Source organism: Micromesistius poutassou (assembly GCF_964030765.1).
Source record: "Micromesistius poutassou genome assembly, chromosome: 10".
NCBI lineage: Eukaryota > Metazoa > Chordata > Actinopteri > Gadiformes > Gadidae > Micromesistius > Micromesistius poutassou.
In genome coordinates, this window is record NC_140280.1 from 2921702 (window position 1) to 2946071 (window position 24370).

General features: G+C 48.6%; 2 protein-coding genes across 2 annotated transcripts; one reads left to right on the forward strand and one right to left on the reverse strand.

Annotated features, from left to right (window-relative positions):
* Positions 1-261: 261 nt before the first annotated feature.
* Positions 262-12607, reverse strand: gemin5 (gem (nuclear organelle) associated protein 5). The gene is made up of 28 exons (XM_084474386.1): positions 12375-12607; positions 11684-11838; positions 11260-11441; positions 10896-11062; positions 10602-10685; positions 10141-10288; positions 9783-9942; positions 8907-9119; positions 8492-8577; positions 8286-8368; positions 8036-8172; positions 7754-7827; positions 7485-7666; positions 6896-7035; positions 6306-6477; positions 5209-5589; positions 5035-5088; positions 4748-4867; positions 4404-4499; positions 3989-4126; positions 3651-3798; positions 3347-3466; positions 2576-2984; positions 2094-2342; positions 1683-1848; positions 1136-1601; positions 907-994; positions 262-611 (listed from the first exon to the last, which is right to left on the reverse strand). The coding sequence occupies exons 1-28, from the start codon at positions 12514-12516 to the stop codon at positions 447-449; spliced, it is 4725 nt and encodes a 1574-aa protein (XP_084330512.1). The 5' UTR covers positions 12517-12607; the 3' UTR covers positions 262-446.
* Positions 12608-12883: 276 nt separating this feature from the next.
* Positions 12884-15925, forward strand: mrpl22 (mitochondrial ribosomal protein L22). The gene is made up of 7 exons (XM_084474393.1): positions 12884-12918; positions 13022-13058; positions 14199-14331; positions 14883-14948; positions 15040-15117; positions 15242-15311; positions 15625-15925. The coding sequence occupies exons 1-7, from the start codon at positions 12894-12896 to the stop codon at positions 15831-15833; spliced, it is 618 nt and encodes a 205-aa protein (XP_084330519.1). The 5' UTR covers positions 12884-12893; the 3' UTR covers positions 15834-15925.
* The last annotated feature ends 8445 nt before the right edge of the window (positions 15926-24370 follow it).

A 24370-nucleotide genomic window follows, 5' to 3' on the forward strand; every position in this document is an offset into this window, starting at 1 on the left:
GGAAGGAATTAGTGGAGGAGAGGAGGAGCTAGTGGTGAGGCAGGAGGAACTCAACCTTGACACTTGCTTTATAGATCTCCAAAGTCTGTAGTATTGAGGTTATAATATATAATGCAGTATTGTGAGGTTTTCCACTCATAGCCCACCATCTCCATGGTTACTGCAGCAACAAGACAGGCAGGCCAGTCTGAGACTCCATGTCATGGAGTTGTCCAGCATGTGCACCTTTGATAAAGACGACCACTGGCAGACTGGAGTATTGAGTACAGAAATATTTTATTTAACAGAAAGTGATGCAGTATAAATGCTGTTATTGGGAGTTTCCACAAAGTAAACAAAGCGCAACGTTGTTTTACAGTCTCAAATAAAACAAACTAAACAGGGAGCCGGGTGTCCTCTCAGAGGTCCTCAGGTGAGGAGCCCTCTGGGTGTCCTCCCAGAGGTCCTCAGGTGAGGAATCTCCTCGCAGCCCTCTGGGTGTCGGGGCTGCTGGCGTAGCGGCGCAGCAGGTCTCTGGCGGCCGTCTGCAGGGCCTCCGTCACCAGGGTGGAGCCTCGGGCCAGGTGGAGGACCACCAGGCTGCACTCCACCACGTCGGGGTGGCCGTACGTCTGGGGAACAGAGGGGCACTGGTCAGTTACCTGGTCTTCTAAACATCTCAACAAGACCACCTGCAGTGGAGGGGCTAGGGGGAAGCTCGGTCATGTTGAGCTAGATGCAGTGTGTAATGCAGTGGGTAGTTTCTAATGAGTTGAGCTAGGTACACTATTACAGGAGGTAGTTTGTAATGCGTTGAGCTAGATACAGTAAGTAGTTTGTAATGAGTTGAGGTTTTACAACCCCTAAAGCAGCGCCTTTCTCAGGTGTATTGTACACAGATTTAAATAAAGTTGTGAGAGGTCAGACCTTGATGGTGTCGGGCAGAAGGGCGAGGTCTTTCTGGTACTGGGTCATCTGGGCCGACAGACTCAGCAGGGTCTCCGGCTCCTCAGGCCTAGAGACACACAGCTCAGTTTAGAACCAGTAACCATCCCACTGTTAGACCGGTAGATACGGAGTTCATAACCAGTAACCCTCCCAGATACACGTCTCCCCTCTAGCTCTAGCTAAAGCATGGTTCTAGTTCCCAGCGTACCCCTGGCTCTGGCTCTGGTCCTGGTCCTGGTGGACCCGTGAGTGTTGGAGCACCAGGCCGGCCAGCCGCTCCTGGACGCGGGCGATGTCCCGCTGGGTGGCCTGGTACGCTGCGTGGGGCTCCGACAGCAGCACCGCCGCACGCGTGCTCAGCACCGTCGCCTCGGTAACCGTCTCGTTGGTAACCGTTGACTGGGTGACGGTCGCCTCGGTGACGGTCGCCCCGGTGACGGTCGCCTCGGTAACTGTCGCCTCGGTAACTGTCGCCTCGGTAACCTCCTCCCCGGCTACGGCCACATTATGCATCTCCTGATTGGCTGAGGGGGCCGAGGGGGCGTGGCTCCACCAGAGGTCAAAGAGGAAGCGGTAGTTGAGGAAGGCCTGCAGGCTGGTGAGTGCCGCCGACGCCGCCGTCGCCACGGGAACCAGAACCTTCTGGAACCTCCGGGAAAAAACGCTGACGTCACCTGAGGAGATTTAAGATTAAAAATGTTAAACTTCTTAAAGTGTCTGATGTCATCGGAGGAGGAGGAGGAGGAAGAACCCACCGTCGGGGAAGATCAGGGAGCAGAGCTTGGCGGACATGCTGTCGAGACCGACCCCCCGCGGAGCCTCCACTGCCTCCCAGACCGCCTTCATCAGCTCATCATCATCACCGCCCCTCAGCCAGAGCAGCACGGCCATGGACAGACACACAGAGACGTGAGACACCACCTAATGATGGAGGAGGACATCAAGACACACAGAGAGATGAGACACCACCTAATGATGGAGGAGGACATCAAGACACAGCGACGTGAGACACCACCTAATGATGGAGGAGGACATCAAGAGACACACAGAGACGTGAGACGCCACCTAATGATGGAGGAGGCTGGTCACCACACTCAGAGAGGAAGACAGACAGGCATGTAGTAGATAGACATGTCATAGACAGACAGTTCATGTTGAAGACAGACCTGCAGTGGGGGGGTGTTGCTGCTCAGTTGACTCTTCTCAACAGATGCAAGTTCCTTCAGGAGGGACGTGACCCCAGATCCTCCTGCTACCCTGAACTCCTGCTGCCACACCTCACGCACCCGGTCCTGGACGGGCTCGGATCCCCCCGAGGGGGGGCGGGGTCTGGCCCAGGGGTGGGAGGAGACGTCTTCACAATCCGTCAGGGCAGCACTGAGGATCTCAGCCACGCAGAAACACAACCGGTGGACCTGAACACCACACACACACACACACACACACACACACACACACACACACACACACACACACACACACACACACACACACACACACACACACACACACACACACACACACACACACACACACACACACACACACACACACACACACGATTATAAGAGGGCGTTGAAAACATGAAATATTTATATGATACAAGATAATATATTATATGAGTAGAAGTCAAATGTGCTGTACCCACCAGCATGCCGTCTTGGGTAGTGGGTACTTCCTGTGTACTGGATACCCCCTCGGTACTGGGTACTCCCTCGGTACTGGGTACTTCCTGTGTACTGGGTACCCCCTCGGTGCTGGGTACTTCTTGGGTACTGGGTACTCCCTCGGGACTGGTTACTTCCTGGGTACTGGCTACTCCATTGGTACGGGGTACTCCCTGGGTACTGGATACTTCCTGGGCTTTGAGTACTTGCTGTGCCCCCACCCAGTCCAGGCTAGCGGCTAGCCCCTTAGCACAGCGTAGCGCTAGCGTGTGAGCTAGCTGTCTCTCGCCCACTAGGCGGGCTATCGTGGCGGCGGCCCGCAGCGAGGGGGCGTCGCTCTTCTTCGACACCACCTTGGCCGCGTCGAAGCCCGCCCCCGCAGCCACGTAACTGGACGGTCACAAGACAGAGACAGTTAATTGGACCACATCCATCTGTACAGAACTTGATCCATCCATCAGTATATAGATCAGTATATAAAGCAGTATATCTATAAGAGTGTGTGTACCATTTGGCAGCAGCTGAGCGGTATATATCTATACATGTATATATAAGAGTGTGTGTACCATTAGGCAGCAGCTGAGCGGTATATATCTATACATGTATATATAAGAGTGTGTGTACCATTAGGCAGCAGCTGAGCGGTATATGTCTATACATGTATATATAAGAGTGTGTGTACCATTAGGCAGCAGCTGAGCGGTATATGTATTAGTACATAAAGCAGTAGATCTATAGAGGAGTGTGTGTACCATTTGGCAGCAGCTGACAGGTGTCCGTCTCTCTCCAGCGCCGCGGCCCAGGACACGTAGAGGCCCTTCAGAACCACGTCCTGGTCCGGGAGTCTGGCCCGAGCTAGAGCTATAGCTTCTCTACACAGATAATATATACATTACACACACACACACCTCTGCATAGATCATATATACACCACACACACACACACACACTATATACATTACACACACACCTCTACATAGATCATATATACCACACACACACACACACACACACACACACACACACACACATAACATATACATTATACACACGCACCTGTACATCTTGTGTGAGTGCAGCAGCTCTATAGCCTCATGCAGCTTGTTGATTGACAGCAGGAATGAGGCGGCTTTCAAATGCTGATCCTGCAGACAGAGCTGCTTCACATAGTCCTCCACCGCCCGGACCCACACCTTGTAGCCACCTGCACAGGTAACACACCTTAAATACACCACCCTCTGGCCACCTGCACAGGTAACACTCCCTTAATCCACCACCCTGACCCAACCCTGTAGCCAGCTGCACAGGTAAGAGTCCCTGTTGTCACAGTCTGTACTTCATCACAGCTACAGTATGTCCTGTATCACAGCTACAGGTGTAGTTCTGGGTCTCACCTGTGGGGGCGATGGCGAGCAGGTGGTCGTTGAGCTCCCCCCTCTCGGTGGCCGTCCTCAGGGCTCCCTCCACGTCTCCGCTCCACAGCCGCAGGTAGACCACCGAGTCAGGGTGACCTGCAGCCAGGTGGGCCTCCTCTACACACACAAATACACAATTGACTGTTCTCTTCCTGCTAGCAACACCGTTCCTTAGCAACGCTAGGTGTCCTAGCCACTAGTGTTCTCAATGTTATTGTTAAGTGTGAGCGGTACGGATGTTAGCCGCTAGTGGTTTTGTTGCTACTGTTAGTGTGAGCATTACTGATGTTAGCCGCTAGTGGTTTTGTTGCTACTGTTAGTGTGAGCGGTATTGATGTTAGCCGCTAGTGGTTTTGTTGCTACTGTTACTGATTACCGCTAGTGTCAAGCTCACCTTCCTCCAGGAACATGTTGTGGAGGGCGGGCCGGTCTGAGAACAGCCCCAGCTGGAGGTGTGGTCCCCGGCCGGGGACACAGCCTGCAGGGGGCGCTGGCGACACAACACAGCTACATATGAACCTTCTGAACAGATCAAGCAGCTGGACGTGGGGCCCTGGCCACGTCCCTCCACCACACTAATGAGGGTTACAAAAGGGCTTCACACACAATTATATACACAGTAAATATTAACTACACACCAGCGGTGTGTTATGGTTGCGTAGGTAGGTAGGTAGGCCTCGTTCGTTTGTTTGTTCGCGAACGAGCCATCACTAGTGGTTGCCAGGGTAACAGGCTCACCTGGGCTGTGTGTGATGGTTGCCAGGGTAACGCAGTCCTCCAGCAGGTCCTCTTTGGAGCGGTGGTCCATGGTGGTGCTGAGGGGAAGCATGGAGCGGGCTTTCCTCCTCTTCATCACCTCTACAGACACACACACACACACACACCAAGTGTAATTAATGTATTAAACATAACTATTCAAAAGTGTCAACACAACACATTTGCCGTCTTTGAGGAAGTTTGGTGTGGAATTTATTCAACCAGATGATGCAAGCATAGAATAATATCAGAGTATGTAAGAGACGCACCTGGCTTCTCCTTGGTCCTCAGCGGTGGAAGGGGCTTCTTCATCGCTCCACCGGCTAGAAACACCACAACACCACATTAGCATGCTAACAGTAGCAGCTAACATGGCACGCTGTAGCATGGCTAACACTAGTGTCCTGAGTGTGTGTGTGTGTGTCCGCGTGTGTGTGCGTTACCTGTTGATAGCGATGAGCCGTTGGTTCCGTTCTGTTCGTCTTCGTCTCTCTCCCCATTAACACTCCTAGTGTCTCTCTCCCTCCACCCTCTCTCTCCATTCACTGTCTTAGTCTCTCTCTCTCTATTAACACTGACAGTCTCTCTCTCGCCGTTGACTCTCTTAGGGTCTCTCTCCCGCCATCCTCGCTCTCCATTCACTGCCTTAATCTCCGTCTCTCCATTCACTGCCTTAGTCTCTCTCTCTCCATCAACACTCCTAGTCCCTCTCTCACTAGCTTCTCTCTCTCCGACAGGCGGAGACTCTCCCTCTCGCTGCCCGCCGGCGGCCATGTTGTTCTTCTTCTGCTTGTTCTTCTCCCTCAGTCCCACCATCTTTTTGCCTGAGGAAGAGGAAGGTGAGGGAGAGTGAGTCTCAGCGTCTTCTTTTTTGACACCTTCAGAGACCAGGCTGTAGTCCTACTGGGACCAGTCTGCAGTCTTACTGGGTAATGTAGTCCTATGGGACCAGGCAGTAGTCCTATGGGACCACGCTGTAGTCCTATGGATAATGTAGTCCCATAGGACTACATTATCCTAATGCAGTCCTATGGGACCTCGCTGTAGTCCTATGGGTAATGCAGTCCTATGGGACCACGCTGTAGTCCTATGGGTAATGCAGTCCTATGGGACCTCGCTGTAGTCCTATGGGTAATGTAGTCCTATGGGACCAGGCAGTAGTCCTATGGGACCACGCTGTAGTCCTATGGATAATGTAGTCCCATAGGACTACATTATCCTAATGCAGTCCTATGGGACCACGCTGTAGTCCTATGGGTAATGCAGTCCTATGGGACCAGGCTGTAGTCCTATGGGTAATGTAGTCCTATGGGACCAGGCAGTAGTCCTATGGGACCACGCTGTAGTCCTATGGATAATGTAGTCCCATAGGACTACATTATCCTAATGCAGTCCTATGGGACCACGCTGTAGTCCTATGGGTAATGCAGTCCTATGGGACCACGCTGTAGTCCTATGGGTAATGCAGTCCTATGGGACCATGCTGTAGTCCTATGGGTAATGTAGTCCTATGGGACCAGGCTGTAGTCCTGCTCCTCACCTTTAGGGGGCGCTGTGAACTCTTGTCTGGACGGCCTCCATTCCTGAACGGTGAAGTCATCGGCTCCTGTCCAGACCACGTCTGGGTCCACGGGGGACCACTCCACACACATGACCCGGTTACCATGACCACGGTAGTTCACTAGCCCTTCCCCCTTCAGCACGTCCCACACCTGCACATAGACACACACAATTTGGAATAAATCTCTGCTAATACAGATGAAAATCTGGATCCATCTGTTAATTTCAAACAAATGGCACTAAATGATTCTGCATGACCCCTGACCTTCAACCTGTGTGTGACCCCTGACCTTCAACCTGTCTGTGTGACCCCTGACCTTCAACCTGCTCTGTATGACCCCTGACCTTCAACCTGTGTATGACCCCTGCACTTCGAACTGTTGTGTGACCCCTGACCTTCAACCTGTGTGTGACCCCTGACCTTCAACCTGTGTGTGACCCCTGACCTTCAACCTGTGTGTGACCCCTGACCTTCAACCTGCTCTGTATGACCCCTGACCTTTGACCTGTGTGTGACCCCTGACCTTCGACCTGCTCTGTATGACCCCCAAACTGTGTGAGACCCCTGACCTGCGCGGTGTGGTCGTAGCTGACGGTGGCCAGGCGTGCCGGGTGATGGGGGCTCCAGGAGAGGCCGGTGATCTTGCCCGTGTGGGCCCCCAGGGTGCGGAAGGCCTCCGAGATCACAGCAGGGGGGTCCGCCGGCGCCTCTGGAGACACGGAGACAACATGAGGTCCAACAGGTGAGGTGAGGTTAGCTATGCTAAGCTAACCCCTGATGCTCCAAGGTCTTTCACAAGAAACCAGACCCCAACAACAGCTCACCTTGGGTCAAATACTGCTGATTAAAACCACGTGTTTCTACGCTTTTAGAGCTTCACATGTAAACATGTGTTTTAGAGCTTCACATGTAAACATGTGTTTTAGAGCTTCACATGTAAACATGTGTTTTAGAGCTTCACATGTAAACACCAAGTGTTTTAGAGCTTCACATGTAAACATGTGTTTTAGAGCTTCACGTGTAAACACCATGTGTTTTAGAGCTTCACATGTAAACATGTGTTTTAGAGCTTCACGTGTAAACACCATGTGTCTTAAAGCGTCACATGTAAACACCATGCTCTGCATCAACCTGAGGCTAGAGGTCATGTGTTCCTACCGCATGCGGACCGCAGGTCGTGCACGTAGACCCTGGCGCTGCTGGACCCGGACGCCAGCAGGTACTGCAGCTCCGGCTGCGGCGCCAGGGGGTGGTACCACTGCAGCGTGTTGATGATCTTATTGTGCTGCTGCACGCTGCACAGCTGCTTCAGGTGGGGGGCCTGGTACACGTCCACAGACCTAGGGAGTCAGCAGCAGGGTGTGTCATGGGCAGGGTGGTGCACAACACGCGCGTTGGGCTGCTCATCATGGGATATGGCAACTGACCCGTCCTCGTTGCCGATGGCGACCACGGTTCCGTCTGGTTTCCAGCTGAAGTCCGAGTGAGGGGACAGCTTGTGCTGGGGGGGGCGGAGTCAAGACGGTTGCTATGGGTTACACTTTCACCCAAGTCCTGTCAATTCTCTCTGCGAGGCTACATGCTGCTCTGCTAGTTCTGTGCAGTGCTAGGATACTTGGTGCTAGGCTAGGCTACATGGTGCTCTGCTAGTTCTGTACGGTGCTACACTAGGCTGTAACCAAGAGGCCAGGCGGCGCCGACTACGCTACCTTGATGCTGTTGGTGTCTCTGATCAGCTTGTCGATGTTGCAGGCGTCGGAGGCCAGGCTGCGGGGGTCGTGCTGCAGGATGACGCCCTCCCCCCCACAGCTGTAGAGGCTGCAGGACACGTGCTCACCAGCACCCCCTGCAGGGAGAACACCACCTCACTCAGTATCTCCGTAGAGGTGTTTGTGTGTAATGTATATATTGTGTGTGTGTGTGTGTGCGCGCGCACGCCTGTGTTTGTGTGTCTCTCACCGAAGGATAGGGGGGGCAGTGGGGGGCCCCAGGCCAGCCTGTAGATGGTCTTCTGGTGGTAGGAGGACGAGATCTGAGGAGGCCTGCAGGAGGAAGAAGGGGATAGTCATCTGAAGAGGATCACGACGACAAGGATCCCGTCCAATCTAAGAGATGCATTTTACTCCCCAAGGGGTTTTGGGTCTGGATCTACTGTTTCCTCTCACTTGTTGGAGAAGGCGTCGTAGATTCCCACTTTCCCGTCGTCCGTCCCGAACGCCAGCGAGCCCTCCCTGCTGGGGTGCCAGACCAGCTGAGCAGAACACACCACAGAACCACGTCACCACACAGAACCACATCACAACACAGAACCACAAGGTACAGTTTCGACCACACTGCGATGACTTGTATTATTGTACTACTGGTCGTGTCTGTTTAGACCACTGGATGGAGCCAAGCCTCCACCTAGCGGACAAAGCAACTGTATCCATCCTTATAATTATTTTTCCACAAATTACTCCGCTGAGTCCTAGGTCTCCTAGATGAACCCAAGGGGTGAGTACCACTGAGTCCTAGTCCTAGGTCCTCTATATCTAACCCCAGGCTGAGTCCTAGGTCCCCTCTATCTAAGGCGTGGCGTACCGCGGTGATCTTGGAGCGGATGCCCTGCCAGAAGGTCTTGGTGAGGTAGGGGTTCTGCAGGGACAGGGTGTCCCAGGACCGGATCATCTGGTCGGCCCCGCCCAGCGCCAGCAGGCCCGTGGCCACCGGGGAGAAGCTGAGGGCGTACACCGAGCCCCCCAGCGTGGGCAGCGTCCACACACACTCCAGGGACGCCAGGTCCCAGCACTTAATCTGGATTAACAGATACATGTAGGTCAACACCATGCATTTACATTTACATTTAGCAGACGCTTTTATCCAAAGCGACTTACAATAAGTACATTTGTCATAAGAAGTGAAACAATATATCGCTGTCGCTACAGTAAAGACGTTCATAGAACCAAGTACTGACAATTGCCAGGCCAACCCATTCCCTGTATACAGCAGTGATAGCTAGCTACTGCAGATGCTACACAAATAAGTACATGCTACACAATTATGCAATCTGGATTAAAAGACCCATAGTAACACTACTTAATCCGGATGAAGAGATCCATGTAGGTCAACACCACTAAATCTGGATTAACAGATCCATATAGATTTACATCTTGTAACCTAGATTAACAGATCCATATAGATTAAAACCATGTAATCTGGATTACCGATCCAAATAGATGGACACTTATTGTTCATCTCGGATCTTAATCCAGATAACCATGATGCGTTATTCTGGATTAACATGATGAGTGACTCTGGATTAACATGATGAGTGACTCTGGATTAACATGAGTTAATCTGGATTAACATGATGAGTGACTCTGGATTAACATCAATTAATCTGGATTAACATGATGAATGACTCTGGATTAACATGAGTTAATCTGGATTAACATGAGGTACTCTGGATTACGGTACCTCTCGGTCCATGGAGGTGGTGAGGAGGAGCTGGCGCCCGCTGGCCAGACGGACGGAGCTCATGTTGAACACAATGCGGCTGTGGTTCTGGTCTCCTGAGCCCAGAACACTCCACTTCTGTTTCCCACTCGCACCCAGGTCCCACATTACCAGCTCTCCACTACACACACACACACACACACACACACACACACACACACACACACACACACACACACACACACACACACACACACACACACACACACACACACACACACACACACACACACACACGTTAGCTCTATAGCAAAACTAGCAGGTTAGCTCTATACTGTAACACCAGGCTAGAGGAGGAGAGGCAGATGTTCCTGGTCACCTGAAACAGCTGGACAGCAGCTGGGCGGGGCGGTCGTCTGGCCAATGAACACTGAGCCAGAGGCGGTCCTTCCCCCCACTGGCTCCGCCCGACGCACCGACTCCGCCCCCTCTCTTCTTCAGGTAGGGCAGCTTCAACGTCGTGATGCCTGCATTCACCCCCAGAGAAGAAGAATCATTTACCTCCTGGGGTCTAGTGGTGAGGTTGAACACCCAGCAGAAGGTTCTGGGTTCCATCCCCACCTGCCTAGTGTTTAAAGGTGTAGTTGTTAGGTAGTAAGTATTTAAAATGTGTAGTAGTTAAGTAGTAAGTATTTAAAATGTGTAGTAGTTAGGTAGTAAGTATTTAAAATGTGTAGTAGTCAAGAAGTAAGTATTTTAAATGTGTAGGAAGTATTTAAAGGTGTAGTAGCGAAGCAGTAAGTATTTTAAAGGCGTGGCCGGGGGTGTGGAGGATCTCACTTCTGCCGGTGTCTGTGCTCCAGACCCGGATGGTCTGGTCTCGGCTCCCGGAGGCCAGATACCCGCCCCTCCCTCTCGTGAAATCTACACAGGAAACAGAATCACGTATTGGAGGACATGGTGAACAATAGAAACCTTTAATCCGCGGTCCAGTCAGCTGACCTCAGAACCCAACACAGTCGTGCTTTACCAGGCTCTAGTTTCTAGAGGTCCACCAGAACCCTGGAACACTTTGTGTTGCAGAAGGCCCAAGGACCGTACAGAACCAACAACCAATGTCTAGTTGAAGCCTACCCTCCTCCTCTCCTGGTGGGTCCTGGGGGGCGTCCTCTCCCTGGTCCAGGGCCGGGACGCTGGGGGACCAGGAGAGGGAGTGGATCTCATCCTCGTGGCCTCGGAGGCGATGCAGCACCTCCCCCTTCTTGGACACGTCCACCAGGAGGATCATACCCTGCTTGTACCTGCAGGAGGAGGAGCAGGAGGAGGAGACACTCGTTATGTGGTGGCTCACTTGGTCTAGGGTCTCCTGGAGGTTAAACATGAGGGCTAAAGTGGAGGCTGCGTGTTAGGAGCCTCTGCAAGGAGGGTGTCCACGCTCTTCTCATCTCTAGAGAGTCGAGACCGTCCACTCTAGGGTCTGATTATGTGAGCTCCTCACCCCAGGGCCAGGAGCTTCCAGGAGTGGGGGGAGCAGGAGAGGGAGAACAGGGCCTTGGGGAGAGGGAAGAAGCTGCTGCAGTCTCCCGTGTTGAACCAGTAGCAGACCACCACCCCCTTGTCATCTCCGGACACCACCAGGTTCTTATCTGCTGGAGACCAGTGGAGCGCCACAATGGTGCCCTGCAACACACACACACACACACACACACACACACACACACACACACACACACACACACACACACACACAGTAAAGATACTAGGTTTGACATGTGATGACATACAAATTTAGATTTAAATATAAATAATGTATATTACGGCCAAACTGTTCTTTGCTCAAATGTATCAAATTCTGATCTAGACTTAATTTCTTGTGTTGGCACTAAGGACCATCCTGCTGTCTGGCATATGGCGGTACCCACCTGATGCCCGCTGTGTTCTTTAAGCAGAACTCTGTCGTCCGCGTCCCAGAACTTGACAGTGCCGTCGTCAGAGCTGCTGGCGCACAGCTGGTCCTGACCGGCCTGGCGACAGAAGGAGAAGCCCGACACCCGCTCCTTGTGTCCGGACAGACTCCCTACGGGGAGGCGCAGTCAGACATGGTCAACGGGGCTGGTGTAGTGCAGCCATCCTAGTAATAATAATAATACACTGCATTTATACAGAGCTGGTCTGGAGTCAGACACAGTCAACAGGGCTAGTACAGCCATCCTCATATCAATACACATGTTATACAGAGCATGTCTGGAGTCAGATCATGTTAAGAACCAAGTCCAAGTGAGGTTTTAGGAAGACATAGCGATCTAGGGATAGAGAGATATGTAGGGTATTCATCTCCGAGGGGAAATATGATATTGTTTAATGAGGACAGTGTCACAGAATCTTCCAGTCCTCATCTGGGGCAGAAATCTATGAATTAAATTGCCACGTTGTTAATGAAGTCCTCTGGATCAGAACGATGCATCTTCTCACCCAGAACTCTGGAACTGAGTGATCCAGGACTGTGGATCAGAGTGACGCATCATCTACTCACCCAGGACTGTGGATGAGAGTGAGGCATCCACTGACCCACAACCTTTCAGTACTGTGGACCAGAGTGCTGTCTCTACTCACCCAGAACCGAGCAGGACTCTGCAGACACGTCCAGCAGGTAGACTGTGTTCCGGGCTCCGAAGCCCATCACGCCTCTCTGGTTGGTGTCGCTGCAGCGGCCGCAGTACCAGTTGGGAGACGCGGGAATCACTCTTTCATGCATGATGCCTTAAGTGTGCGTGTTTTTTTTTATATAAATCGATGAAATCGAGAGATGTCAACCCAAGTGAAAACACACAGGCCAGGTTAACACACTCCTGCCGCAGCATCCATGCTTGTTCGTAATCACGGCGTCTACCGTGTTGTCAACGAGCTGTCGTAAATACCGGTTGACGGACTACGGATCCTTACAAGAGTCAAAGTTAAAATTTTCCCCCAGAACATAATTAAATTGCATTAGTTACACCTAAAATGGCGTTCATTTAAGACATTTGACTTTTATATAGAATACAACTATTACTCACTGTCACCTTGTTTAAGTAAAACTTCTACAGTCTATTAACGTAAATCGGATCGACCTATTGTCGTAAACAGTTCAACATGGCGACCGCCTGCACAGGTCGCGGTGAGCATCTGTTTTATTATTATTAAAGGATATACATTATTAAACAAAAACGACATTATATCACTACTTGCCGTTGAATGTGTTTCCGCTTGTCTTCTCTCAGGGCTTTCCTTCCTGAGGAGTCTTACTGGTCATGTGAGGTAAGAGGCTGAGACACCAGGGAGACAGAGGACACACCACAGCTTCATGGTTCCTCTGTCTCCACGAAGCAGAGACGCAGAGCTCTGTCAGGTGTCTCTGAGCAATACACCTCACACTAACTGCTCCAGACGAGCTGGTTGTCGCCCTGCATGCTGGACACCGCGGTCTGCGTGTGAATGGGTGCATGAATGGGTGAATGCTAGGTAGTATTGTAAAGCGCTTTGGTATAAACGCTGTATAAATGCAGTCTATTTACCATTCATCATCTGGTATATTTAATGTGCATCTTATAACAGTATCGTGCAAACGAGGCTGAGAATAGGGCTTAAAATCACCACCGGGGCAGGTACGACCAGCTGGACAGACACGTTCCTGGAGTAAGGAGTAGTTCAAAGTATAGAATGTGTTTGTATTAAGAAGGGATTCTACCACAGTGTTGTTAAATACTTGATCCTGATAGGACAATGGAGTTCTAGGGTGGGCATTCTATTTCAATAACGAGACCCCTCTACCTACCTATAGTTCTGAATTAATGCCTACAAACTCTAGACTGGGTAGCCCCACCCATTCTTCCGGCGATTTGAGTTCGCCCTGCAGAAGGGTCTGGAGAAGAGCAATACATTTCTTTCTAGTTTCGATACGTTTTTTGCGGGAGCCAATCACCAAGCTGTCTTTTTCCCCTGGCGCGCTATGGGCTGGTTTAACACAATGACGACAGGGAAGCAACAGCAAGCAGCCAATTGCGTACAAAGTCAATTTAACTCCACCCGTTGATCACTTCTCTTGTGCTGAAGAAAATGTCAGCAGCTTCCCCGACCAACGTGCAATCTACGATTGAGCTTGGTCTGGCAAAAGCCAGACTATACAAACCCACCATTAACAACAAAGGTCCACTTGACAGCTGTGGACAACATGTTTACTAGACAACGCAGAAACAATATCTGATTCAGTCGATATAAAACCAATGACACTTGAAAGTAAATAATATCCAATGCATGGTTGGCAAATAATTTAAGCAGGATAAAGCTGTTCCATTTATTCCTGACATAGACTAGTTCCATCTGAGAGATACAGCTCTGGTGTCAACGTCCAACTAGAGGAGAAGCCTTGAGCTCAGTTCCCCCTGCTCTGTCCCTCAGGGTGACGGCCCTCGCCGGCAGACCCCTGGCCGGCCTCCACACCAGCGCCTCTCTGGAGGTAAACAAGAACTGGGAGAGGAGGAATCTGGTGCTGTACCCCCCTCAGCTCCCCGGGGAGCCCCGCAGACCAGCCGTGAGTCACCGGATCAACACTTTATCAATACAAATTCATATCAATACGTTTATCTGTTTAGTCCTTTATAAATACAGATCTATATCAGTACATTCACCTGTTAAGTAATTTATAAATACAGATCAATGTCAGTACATTCACCTGTTAAGTAATTTATAAATACAGATCCATATCAGTACATTCACCTGTTTATAGAGTCATTTATTGACTTTATCTGGAGGACAATCGATATGATGAGAGGAACAGGAAGTTATTCTGGACCAAGTGCAGAGCAGCCATTAAAAAAAGAACAGAAAGTTCTTGACTGTGATGTTTATCTGTCTGCCTGTCTGCCTGTGTTAATCTTTTCTGTGGTTTGAATCTGTTGTCTGTCTGTCGTGTTAATATTTTCTGTGGTTTGAATCTGTTGTCTGTCTGTCTGTTGTGTTAATCGTTTTGTGGTTTGAATCAGTTGGCTGGCTGTCTGTCTGTCTTTCGTGTTAATCGTTTCTGTGGTTGGAATCTGTTGTTTGTTTGTCTGTCAGTTAATCTGTCATCTCCCCGCTCTACAGGAGGTCCACCACTGCAGAAGACAGATCAAGTACAGCAAAGACAAGATGTGGTATCTCGCTAAGATGGTGAGACGCCACAGTGTTCTCTGTTGATAGGGGCTCTACACACGGCTGATGCTGTATGGCTGACTGACCTTTAACCTCTGACCCTGAACAGATCCGAGGCCTGAGCATCGACCAGGCCATCACCCAGCTGGAGTTCAACGACAAGAAAGGAGCCAAGATAGTGAAAGAGGTGGAGTCTAGACAATAGCATCAAGATAGTGAGCTGCCCAGTACAACCAGTATTCTGCTGGTGGACACTGACTGGGGCAATATCTACCTGTGTTCTCTGATTTACTTCCTGTCTCCCTCTCCAGGTGCTTCTAGAAGCTCAGGAAATGGCGATTAAGAACCACAACGTGGAATACAAGTCCAACCTGTACATCGGTGAGTCTTCAACACCACAACCTGTGACTACACCTTCACGTCAGGCTTCAAGGCCACAACCTGACTACACCTACACCATCATCGTCATCATTGATATAATAAGTGGGAACTCATGGGTTAGGTAATAGGGGTTGGTATACATGGGTTAGATAAATTATAATGCATGTATCTAAGTGTCATGTTAATTCATCTACAATGCAGCATAATGTTTATTGATCTAAACATAGCATGTGTTTTTCAAGTGAAAATGAAATGGGCGTGGTTATTGCTTCTCCACGTTGTGACCTTTGACCCCCCACCCCCCCTCCCCCAGCGGAGTCCCACTCCGGGAAGGGGAAGTACCTGAAGAGGATCCGCTACCACGGCCGGGGCATGTTCGGCATCATGGACAAGGTGTACTGCCACTACTTTGTGAAGCTGGTGGAGGGGCCTCCGCCGGTGGTGGAGCCCCGGACAGGGCTGGACCAGGCCCAGGACTACCTGCTGGGCCTCCGCAGCCGCACCGTCAGGCACAGCCTGTAGACCCGGCAGCACCACCCCCAACCCAACACCGTCCCTCCTGATCTCGTGTTTGTAGTTTTGATTTGTACATAAAACAATTAAATAAATGATTACTGTGGATGAGTCTTGTGTTTCTTCTCATGTAATGAGTCCCGCTATCCGCCTTGCCATCTCCCCTCCCTGATCTCCAACTACCTGTCTTTCTCTCTCCTCCCTCATCTACAACTACCCGTCTTTCTCTCTCCCCTCTCATCTCTCTATCTCTTTGCTATGTCTCCCTCTTATCACTATTCATCTCCCTTTTATCGTCTTGCCTCTGTCTGCCTGTGCTTCCTTCTCCATATCCTCTATCTTCTCCAAAACGTTTTTAATGATTGGTTTGAAGAGTTAAAACGTTAACAAACGTTGTCATATCTTTATTGGTGAAAGCTTTTAATGGACCGCTAGTTGTGGATGATAAGTTTCGACCCTTCAGCGTTCCACGCATGCGCCGTACTTTCTCTCCAAGTTCAAAGCCCCCTGCTGATGAGAGCTGCTTTATGGCACTTTTTCATCGGCGGGAATCCATTAAAAACGTAAGGTAAATCACTAAACCACAATGTAAAAGACAACCAACATGATAACAACTTTGGTCAAACAAATGTTTTGAGCCGGCGGTTTGTTCCACAGTTGTGGTGCGGTTGTTGTCTCGAGTCTGAGAACCAGGTGGCGCTGTGGCACCACGTCTGAATTCAACAGCGTTTGACTTCAGCAAGAGCACAATCTCTCATTAAGTCATCAGAGGAGCTCGAGTTAAACCCTTCATGCAGTATGAGGGCTGGCCTGAATTATGCGTTCAGCATGTCTTTGAATTCACACCCAGAAAAGTTGTTGTTGCACTCTAGTATGCTACTCCTCTCATGTAACAGTATTGTCTCTCGCTGTCTGTCTCTCTGCCTCTGTGTGTGTGTCACTCTCTGTGTGTCTCTGTCACTTTATCTCTGCCTCTCTGTTTCTCTCTCTCTCTCTCTCCGTCTCTATTGATTTGTAAATGGTTTTGTAGGGAGAATACTTCACACTGAGCTTCATAATAACAACAACGACAGCAGGAGTCGATGTAATCCCATGTTTGTCTTTTACAAGTCTTAGCAGTCCCGTTTGTTCAGGTTGTGGTCCATTTCGTTTACTGCTCTGCCTCAACGGGTCTTCTTCTACAATTCAAGGTGGGTGTGTGCGCGTGCGCGTGTGTGTATGTGTATGTGCGCGCGCCCAGCTGATCTCTAATATATGGATAACAATCAGCTGTCCTGCATCTCTGCTGCACAGCAACGCTTCAGCGGTAATTGGACTGCATGGGTTTTGCTTCATTCTTCTGATTGCTACATTTTTCACTGTCCCCGCTCTGGCGTGTGTGGCTCAGGTGTGTTTTCTCATTAATTATTTAGTAATTGGTTTGTAGAAGCGAGCGGGAGTTTGTTCAGAGCGTTCCTCCGCTTGAAGGCTTGAGGACGCCAGCGAGGCGTGGAGCGGCTGGTCGCTCCTCGCGTCCCTTTTGGTTCACGAGGAGCTCCTGTCACTCACGCTTAGTCAGATGATGCTGCGTGACTCCAGAGGGTTTGACAGGAGATGTTCCGTCGTAAGTTAAGAGCTTCGATAGCAGAATGATTGATTGAGGAACCCTCCTGAAGTACAGTTCTCTCCGAGAAGGGGGCAGATATCAGAAGACTTCAACGTAGAGGATGTGCTCCTCAACGCGTCTCCAGTGTGACCCACTTGCAGAGTGAGACGCAGTGCATTCTGAGACGGGATTAAAAATAGTTAACCAGCGGCTTGACTGTGGTTTTAAACCCTATTTATAGAGATTGTTTGGGGAAATGGAAATATTAAAAGGGGATTTGGAAGTCAAATCCATAAGCAGCTAAAACATAAAATAGAGACTAGTTTCTTTGTTCCGCCTGGCTGCTCTTCAAAGGTGTGTGAGGCTTGTGTGGAACTCCTCCACCACCCAGGAGCTGGTGGTTCAGCCCGCTGAGGAGACCACCGCTGGAGGTCAGAGGCCAGAACACTGAGATGGTGGCAGTGGACGAACATCTGGGACCAGATCAGACCAGAAACTCAAAAAAGTTAGACAATTCATCTCAAAATGTCGACAACCCCTCCTCTGACCGGTCTCGGTACTGTCCAACCCCTACCTGCTCCTTAATGACCTGTCTCCACTGTCTAACCCCTACCTGCTCCTCAATGACCTGTCTCTTACTTTCCTGTAGTAAAACACTACAAACAGAAATATGTAGCACTAGGAATATCTCCCTACCAATACAATATTGCTGGATTATTCCTTCTTAATTTCACTCCTTGTTTCCTTTCAATTTCCCTCTCCCCTCCGGATGATTATGATGATGAAAAGCTGTTGGAGGTTTCATCATCTTTCTTATTAAATAATTGCTTTAATTCAGTATCATGGCACACACACACACACACACACACACACACACATTAGCTCTATAGCATAACCGGCCGCTCCCCGGTTCCTGAGTGAGAACATGGCGGTTCCTGAGTTAGAACACGGAGGTTCCTCAGACAGAACCATCCGCACTGGCGTAGCCTTCAGTAAATGCGCTCATAGGAACATGAACGTGATGCGTAACGAATGAGTGGATCCGACGGTTGCTTTGTGTCTGAGGACCTGCTGATTAAAATGTCCCATCATGCATCACCATGAAGCAATCTGGAAACAAAACGCGTCATTTAGATCGAAAACCAAGTTCTTACATCACTAATCACTAATGGAGCTCTTTGACCATGAACTAATCATTTACAGAAATATTTATAAGCTTCTAAATGAACTTTACTCTATAATACTGTAGTACGTCTGCTCTGTAGTACTGTACTACTCTATAATAATGTAGTACTACTGCTTTGTAGTACTGTACTACTCTATAATACTGTAGTACGTCTGCTCTGTTGTACTGTACTACTCTATAATACTGTAGTACGTCTGCTCTGTTGTACTGTACTACTCTATAATACTGTAGTACTACTACTCTATAGTACTACTACTACTCTATAATACTGTAGTACTACGACTCTGTAGTACTGTACTACTCTATAGTATAGAGTAGTACAGTACTACAGAGTCGTAGTACTACAGTACTATAGGGTCTATAGTACTGTAGTACTACTACTCTATATTACTGTAGTACCACTACTCTGTAATACTAAAGTAGTCTGTGTGTGTGTGTTTGTTTGTGTGAATAATTTTAATAGGTTGTTATGTTGTGTGTGTGTGTGTGTGTGTTTGTTTATCCAATTAAAGCACACTCCTTTCTTTTCTCAGTCGGTCAGTCAGCCAGTGAGCTACTCAGTGAGACAGTCAGTCAGTCAGTCAGTCAGTGTGTAGGTGTTCTTGCCCACAGCCTCTGGTCCAGGGCTGTGGTCTCCCGTCTCGGGGGGGACAGCTGTTTCTTCTCGCTGTTTGTTTGCAGCGGCCTTCAGGCCCTTCCATCACAAGCTGTTTTCATAGTTCTCCAGCAGACTTCTCCTCCTCTCTAGGAATCTTCAGGTGGTGTGGAGGCCGCTCCGCGTCACGGCTGCTGTCCCGCAGACGAGACGGACGAGACGGACGAGACGGAGTCAACTCCTGACAAAACCTTCTCTTCATTGCCATTCACAGCACAATACTCCCAGCTTCCCTGCTCTCTTCTTCTGTCTCTCCTCCTCCTCCTCCTCCTCCTCCTCCTCCTCCTCTCGGTCGGCGTTCTGTCCTCGGCTGCTCTTCTTCCAGACATCGCTCTCCGTCAGGACAAAGGAAACCATTCGGAGCGGAGGAATCTCGGTGCGAATGAGGAAGGCCCTGAACCAGAGAGAGATGTACAGTGGCTAACGGGTCGATCCTGACCCCGACCATCAGTCAAGCCCGGCTCTGCCGTCAGACAGCCGTACACACACACACACACACACACACACACACACACACACACACACACACACACACACACACACACACACACACACTCACTCTCACTCAACCAGTTGTAGAATCTTGTTGTATTGAGCAGCTCCCAGTAGATCCAGTTAGAGAATCTTGTTTTACTGAGCTGCTCCCAGTAGAACTGGTAGCAAACAGTGGGTTGTACTGGGAATACAAGAAGCGATCTGTAGATATTCATACGGTTGTTTGCATGCCATTCCATCTGACTCCCTTTGGAATCATGAGCTCATACGAAACATGTAATCACCACGGAACAACAAGATTCTCATTCCATTGGACTCCCTTTGGAATCATGAGCTCATACAAACATGGAATTGTCATTCCATGTCTCTCTTCTCACTCTCTGCTCTACTGATGCAACAAGAGATCAACATGAAACCAATAGTACTGTTTGGATAGAGAATGACAGAGCACCTCAGGGCTCTGAAGCATATTGCACTGGTCTCTGTATCAACTGTCAATCCCTGCTCCTTAAAGACCTGTCTCTGTAATGTCTTACCCCTACCGTCTCCTTATTAACACGTCTCTGTACTGGCTAACATGTACCTTCTTATTGACCTTTCTCTGTACTGTCTTACCCCTACCTGCTACTTAGCGGCCTGTCTCTGTACGTTTTAAGAGCTATCATTTTTGTGTTAAATATTACAAATGGCCAAGGCATCGGTCAGCTGTAAGTGAGTGAAATGTGCTGTGAGAAGATTTGTTCCAGTTGAGCGGCCTGCCTCTGTAGGAGCCAACTCATCTCTGACAGAGATGACTTGGGGCATCTCTTCCCTGATTCGTTTGGGGAATCCATTTTGCCTGTCAATCAAAGAAGTTTGAAATCAACACTTTTCAAAGGTGGAGAAACTTCTGCTCTCACTTTGTACAACTGTCGGATCTCCCCTGCTGTGTGTGTGTGTGTGTGTGTGTGTGTGTGTGTGTGTGTGTGTGTGTGTGTGTGTGTATCTGTGTATATGTGTATGTATGTGTCTGAGCAGTAATTAGGTTGGTCTAAGGCTGAAGAAAATGAATACGATTAGAAAAAATGAGACATAGACCATACATGAAGAGAAAGAGAGAGAGGGGGGGGGAGAGAGCATCAGAGTTGATGTCTTCACTTAACTTCCATGACCAGCGCTTTCTAAAGTATTTTGATATTTCTATCTGTACTGCTCCTCCTCCTCCTCCTCCTCCTCCTCCTCCTCCTCCTCTAGTTGGCTCGTCCTTGACTTCTGTGTTAGTTGGCTTCACACTAATTAGCTGCTCCAGTGCTTTTGGAACATAACATAAACTAACAGTGTTGAAGGGGCGTTGAATGACTGCTGGACAGGAAGTCTCTTCACCTCCCGCACCAATCAGATAACTGGAATCAAACACCTTTCCCTGCAGTGTTAATGCCTTGCTCTACCAGTGGGAACTATACTATACTATACTATTCCGTTTTCTCCCCACGGAAAGGGCAACCCGGTGCACAAAGGATACTACTCAGTAATTCCACTTTTGTTTGTTTATTTATCTTCAAAAGGGAAGCAGTCAATCAGTCAGGTAATAAACCAAGTGGCTGCATACCGGGTTGAAACTAAGTACAAAATCAAACTAATCTTGAGCTTCCTTTTCACTTCACTTTCAACACCGGTCACATGGACCCACAGCACGCCCCTCTCTTAAAGAGGGACTACACTATTGGGCCGCTGAGTTTAACGTAAACATTTGATTGAAACATGTAAATAAGAAATAACAAAACTACACAAATGACATAGCTCCACAGAAAACACAACAATAACCCCTAACCCTGCAGTGTTAATGCCTTGCTATGCCAGTGGGAATGGAACCCCTAACCCTGCAGTGACAATGCCTTGCTCTTTGGCTTTAATTTCCTGTATCTGTTGCTCTACTGGATGAAAATATGTGTTTCTCTTTCTGTGTTTGCATGCTGTGTGTGAGCCTGCGGTGTGTGCATGCTGTGTGTGTGTGTGCATGCTTTGTGTGTTTGTGCATGCTGTGTGTATGCGTGCATGTGTGCTTGCTTGTGATCTCAGCTCTTCCCTGGCAGTTGTTCAAGGAATTCTGCTCACTTGAGTTTATTTATTTCACAAAGGGACAAAGTATATTGATGAACATTTAAAAAAAAAAAAAAAAAGTAAATATATAGGATTATAGCCAAAGGCTAATTTCCTTAGGTAGATGGTCCCTAAATAAATTACACATTTCGCTGATAAGCAGGAAAAAGTCAGATTCAGCTCATTTAATTTCCCCAATACGTTGACAACTAGTCAATAGTAGTTCATAATGATCATGATCAATAGATTATTTTGTAATTAATAATTAACAATGATCATGATCAGTTCATTAATAAATAGTTATTAGTAGTTAATAATGATCATGATCCATACATTAATAATTAGTCATTAGTAGTTAACGATCATGATCAATATGTTATTAAAGAGTCATTAATTAGCTGGCTTGGGGAGTAAACGGTAGAGTTAAGGTCCAAGCCTCCTGCCTTCCACACACTCGACAGCTAAAGTAGATCTACTGATCCTCCTCGTGGCTCAGAACAAGAAGTCCTACCTGCTCCCTGGACGAGCAAGATCATATAAAGCCGGACGGCTTTATAGTCCATCCCTGGACACTAAACTCTAGAGACAGCACATCCCATAATAAGCGGAGAGACTTTAGCTCTGATCTCCTCATATCCTCCCCCTGTGAGCCTGGAGGGACGGCCCCTGCTGGAGTCCGTGGCTTGTGGCTCTGGGACGATAATCTCTGAGACACGGTAGGGCCGTGGTGCCACGACCTTCCAGGAAAAACAATCACATGATATTTACTGTTCCACACCCAGTGCTTATCCACACCATCAGCTCCAGAGCTGGGCTGCGGGCCAGTCCTAATGCTTTAGGGCTGTGATCCTTTACGTTCAGTAGCTAGTAAATATGAGCCCAGTCGTGCTGCCCCTCCCCCCCCCCTCCGGAGGGATGACTGTTGGACAAGAATCACAGCGATAGAAAACACACACACAAAACATTATGCACACACAGCGTAATGCACACAAAGCACACAGCATAACAGCATAACCTCACTGACCTCACACCCTCCTTGATCTTCATCTTACAACTGTTAATTATCCAAGTATAACTAACAAGTATATTCCATTAAAGTAACTGTCTGTGTCTTTACTAATGTATGTATGTATGTATGTGTCTGTCTGTCTTTCTGGATGGATGGATGGATATGTCTATATATATTATTATCTCCAGCTCCAGAAGATAGAGATATAGATAAAGATAGTTAGTTAGAGAGATAGAAAAATCCAAACACTGTGCAGAGGCAGGAAGGTGAGGACCAAATCCTTTTGAGATATTTCTGAAATACTCCTGGAGGGCACAGTGGGATTGTGGGTAATAATAATCTGAAGCCTGAGGGAGGAGTATGAAAACTCTAAAATAATTTTCCCCTGCTGCTCACTTGATTAAACTACTTTCCCAGGGTTAACTAGGGCTGGGGCTACACCAGGAAGGGTTTGATGGGCTAAGACTAGTTTAGGTTAAGAGTTGGCAGGGATAGGGTTGGTAAGGGTTAGGATGGTTTGGGTTAGCTAGTTAGGGTTATGTAGGGTTAGGATTTAGTAGGGTTGGGGTGAGGTACAGTTAAGGGGGGTTTGGGCTATTTAGGGTTAAGTAGGTCTATCTCAAAGGTAGCAATGGTTAGGGATAGTTAGAGGTAAGTGTTAGGTGGGGTTAAGTGGTGTCATGGTTAAGTGGTGTAAGCGTTAAATTGGGTTAAGTGGTGTAAGGGTTAGATGGTGTAGGGGTTAAGCGGTGTAAGGGTTAGGTAGGACTATCGTAAACTGCAAGGTAATTTAGAGATTCACATTATGTAAATCCATTCGCTTTAATTGTATGATCTTTTTAATTTGATCCGGCGTGGATTCATGTTTCCTGATGGAATTCAGCGGCAGAACCGCAGCGTCTCGACGGAACCCGTGGAGCGAGATCACATGTTTCTGCTTTAACGTTCAATATAACACACAGAACTTTGATGTCACAAGTTGTGTGAAACATGTGCTCCTCGTTACTCATCTCACTTATCACCATGGAGATGAATGCCGCTTTAATCTCCGCTTTGACTTTGATTGCTTTTCTTCAACGCGCCTCATCACAGATTCCTCCCGGCGTCCGGGACCGCTGGGATCGGAAGTCTGGTCTACAAAACGATCAGCACTATGCAGGTCGCTTCATGTTCACACGTGTTCGTGAGGCCCTCTGATTCTGATGGGGGCCTGTGAATGAATGAATGAATGAATGAATGATCATGTGTGATGTCAGGAAATAGAAAGAACTTGAATCAGCAATTTTAGCGGTCCGCAAAGCAGACATCAGCAGCCGTGAAGACGAGGTTGTGTGTCATTACCCTAAAGCCTTTGTGTTACATGAATATTGTAATTATTAGATGAATGAGTGAGGGGAACATTATCCTAAAGCCTTTTTATTAGATTAATAAGTGAGGGGTACATTATCCTAAAGCCTTTGTGTTACATATTCTGTTCATTAGATGAATGAGTGAGGGGTACATTATCCTAAAGCCTTTGTGTTACATGAATATTCTG